This window comes from Chionomys nivalis, chromosome 2 (genome assembly GCF_950005125.1).
Source record: "Chionomys nivalis chromosome 2, mChiNiv1.1, whole genome shotgun sequence".
NCBI lineage: Eukaryota > Metazoa > Chordata > Mammalia > Rodentia > Cricetidae > Chionomys > Chionomys nivalis.
Window position 1 is genome coordinate 1743060 of NC_080087.1, and position 3559 is coordinate 1746618.

A 3559-nucleotide genomic window follows, 5' to 3' on the forward strand; every position below is an offset into this window, starting at 1 on the left:
CTGGGTGCTGGATCCCCCTCTCTCCACTTTTCAAAATGGTGGGTTGTATCATTATTGCTAGATCTGGGTCTACCAGGTAGAAGCTGCGCTCACCACTTTAACTCTGAGAAGGAGCATACAGCACATAAACCCTTTTTATCTGAGTAATAGCTAAATCTGCAGCATATTGTGCATCCTGGATCTACCTCTGTGTATGGCAACAGGAATACACCATGCTCTCCTGCTTGTGTATTTCTAGAAGACCTGATTCCGCTGCCTGCCCAGGTGGGGAGCACTGAGCTGTGGGCATGGTCTTAACTACTTTCCTCCCGAACCCCAAGTGGGCACATAAGCACCTGTGACCACAAACACCATTCAAGTGCTTGGCCTCTTTAAAAAGCCAGTGCAGTTTGTGCTGCCATCTTGAAACCACCCTTTTTAATTTAACTGCAGAAGCCAACAGTTGAAAAAAGGCAGCTAAACTTTGATTTTTTTTGTGTCTAGAGTTTCTTGTCAAGTTGTCTCAGGTTTTACGTGGATATAGGTGATGACATTGTAGCGCCGATTTGTAGTAGAAGGATGCATGTTTGTGTTGGCCGCCCAGAGCCAAAATAACCACACAGAAACCGTAATAATTAAATCACTGTTTGGCCAATTACTTAAGCATATTGCTAGCTAGCTCTTACATCTAGAATTAACACATATCCATTATGTCATATTTTACCATAAGGCTCGCAGCCTACTGGCAAGGTTTCAGTGTATTTGTCTCTGGTGGTAGGTCCAAGGCTTCTCTTTCTCACGCTGCCCTCTTTCCCAGCATTCAACCTAGCTTTTCCCACCTAACTACGTTCTACTTTGCTATGTGCCAAGCCAGTTTCTTTATTCATTAACCAATAAAAGCAACACATAGACAGAAGGACCTCCCATACCACATTATCATGTAATCTAGTGTAACATTGAGTTTGATTATATCTCACAGTGAAGGTCACATTAAAGTGGACAAATATACAAATCACTCTCTCACACTATGTATACCACTGTAGACTAAACTGTTCATTAAAAAGTCACACAGTGAATCTTTAGCATCCACTATCTAAAAATATCTTTTTGAAGCTAGGACCAACAAAGAGATAACTAATTCAAAATGAGACTGTGTAAACTAAGCCCAATATAATATGATAGAATATATTATGTTAAAGAAAATTTTGAACACACAAAACCCTGGGAATGTTTGCAGAAGAAAGGCCATGTCAAAACAGAGTGAGAAGATAGCCTTATGTAAGCCAAGAAAAATTGTTCTAGGGAAATAACACCTATTGGTGTCTTGATTTTGAATTTTCAGAAATAATAGAGAAAAGAAAAGGAAAGAAACACCTTACCTTTTCTATTTTGGTTAGCAATTCCACAATAATTTTCATGTTTGACTTCAGAAAACTACCATGAATCATAACTTTGATTTTTTTCAACTTGAAGCTGTAATGGCTTACTGAACATTCAATATACCAATTCAGAAATGATACTCTGGATAACTAGAGTTATATAATAGGTGACATATTAACCAATATATTATATTATTTATTAGTCTATGCAGATACAGAATTGAAAATCTGTTTATACATAATCACATAAAATCTATTTTCAGGAATTATGAACTGTTATTAAAATATCAGAAGCAAAAACAGGAACGAGACAGTTGTATAGAATCTTTATTTTCCATGTACACATTTTTTTATGTCTCTCATGGAATGTGCTTCCATTGCAAAGGTATTCGATGATAGCATATTTTCTTCATGGCATTCTTCATCTCAGTGTTCCTCAGTGTGTAGATGAGAGGGTTGAACATGGGAGCTATGATAGTGTAGAAAAGAGCAAAAACTTTGTCTTCTGGGAGCGTTATATTTGGTCTAATGTAAATGAAGAGAACAGGCACAAAAAACAGGACCATAATGGTTACGTGGTAACTACATGTGGAAAGAGCTTTGGAACGGCTCTCTGCAGGGTAAACTCTAATGGTGTGTAATATCAGAATATATGAGATCATCAAAATTACAAACGTTACCAAAGCAACTAGGCCAGAATCAACAATGACAAAGAGATCAATTCTATATGTATCACTGCAAGCCAATTTCAATAAAGGGTACACGTCACAGAAGTAGTGATCTATCTCATTATAATCACAAAAGGACAAAAAGGTAATGAGAAGAGACTGACTGGCTGAGTGCAGAAATCCTCCAGTGCAACAAACTGCAAGGATTTCATTGCATCTCTGTCTGTTCATGATGGTGGTGTAGTGCAGAGGCCTGCAGATGGCTACATAACGGTCAAAGGCCATTGCTGTGAGAATGAAGATCTCAATGGCTCCAAGGAAATGAAGAACAAAGAGTTGTGTCATGCAATTATTATAGGAAATAATCTTCTCCTCTGCCAGTAAATCAGTTAGCAGTTTGGGTGTCACTGTGGATGTGTAGCAAAGATCAGAAAGGGATAAATAGTTGAGGAAGAAATACATAGGTTGCTCTGTGAGCTGAGTGAAAGTGATAGAAATCATAACAAGCACATTGCCCACCCAAATGGCAATGTAGCAAACTAGAAATAACACAAAGCAGAGGACTTCAATATGTTTGTTTTCAGAAAGCCCCAAAAGAATAAACACAGTAACATTTTCCATAGTTCAGGGCAGTAGAAATACATGGCAGGTCCCTGAAAAGACAGACACATTGATGAATATCAGCAATACAAAGATCGTTGATGATTTAACACTGATATGAACCTATGTTTGAGGAGCTGTTTCATAGATTTTAGGTTAGTTTTGTCATGGATAAAGTTCAATTCAGTTAGTCAAATGATAAAAGAGTGGTTTTGAATGATGATTAGTTGCTAAAAATTTTTACTATATAACTAAGTCCCTGTAAATGATGAGCTTAAGGTTCTTTAAGACTCAAATATTTTTAAAAATAAAGTATAAGACAAAGCAAATTTAAATTAAACAAAAGCTTTGACTCATGAAATATACTATACTTTAAATTCATTTAGATAAATAGAAAATAAAATAAAATTGAACATATTTATATGTATAGGTGTTTGTATGTGTCAGTGTGTGTGTGTGTGTGTGTGTGCATGTGTTTGTGTGCATGTGCGTGTGTGAAGTAAAATCAAGCACTCCAAGTAACTGCCCATAAAATTAATTTGGATAACTGTTTAGGGATCTCTAGATGTGTTTCAGTGATTAGAGTGAGTATGGCTCTTGTAGAGATCTGAGTTCAATTCTTAGCACCTGTAAGGGGTGTTTCGCCTGATCCAAAAATATTATGCCCATGTAAAGACACACAGACATACACACAATTTAAAAATATCATACCTTAAAATAATATTAATAATTTTCCTCTCCTTTTTCCTATCACTGCAAGTAGTTTAGTACCATGTTGCTAATATTTTTGTAATCAAAGAGTATTTATATATGCAAATTTCATTACAAATTAAATGCTTAAATTAGCAATGCTCCTGGAAGTCATTTACCTAAAAAATATAGTGGAAAACAAATCCATTTTTACAATTTTGCTCTTTTAAATTTGTATATCAA

The 3559-nt window shown here is 35.9% G+C and overlaps 1 protein-coding gene across 1 annotated transcript; it reads right to left on the reverse strand.

Moving 5' to 3' along the window:
- Positions 1–1717: 1717 nt before the first annotated feature.
- Positions 1718–2647, reverse strand: LOC130863382 (olfactory receptor 4P4-like). Its single transcript, XM_057753336.1, has one exon. It carries the CDS (start codon positions 2645–2647, stop codon positions 1718–1720), a length of 930 nt encoding a protein of 309 aa, XP_057609319.1.
- Between the last annotated feature and the right edge of the window lie 912 nt (positions 2648–3559).

Bases quoted from the DNA above. Each gene is read 5' to 3' on its own strand.
- LOC130863382 (XM_057753336.1), bottom strand. From the start codon at position 2,647: ATGGAAAATGTTACTGTGTTTATTCTTTTGGGGCTTTCTGAAAACAAA.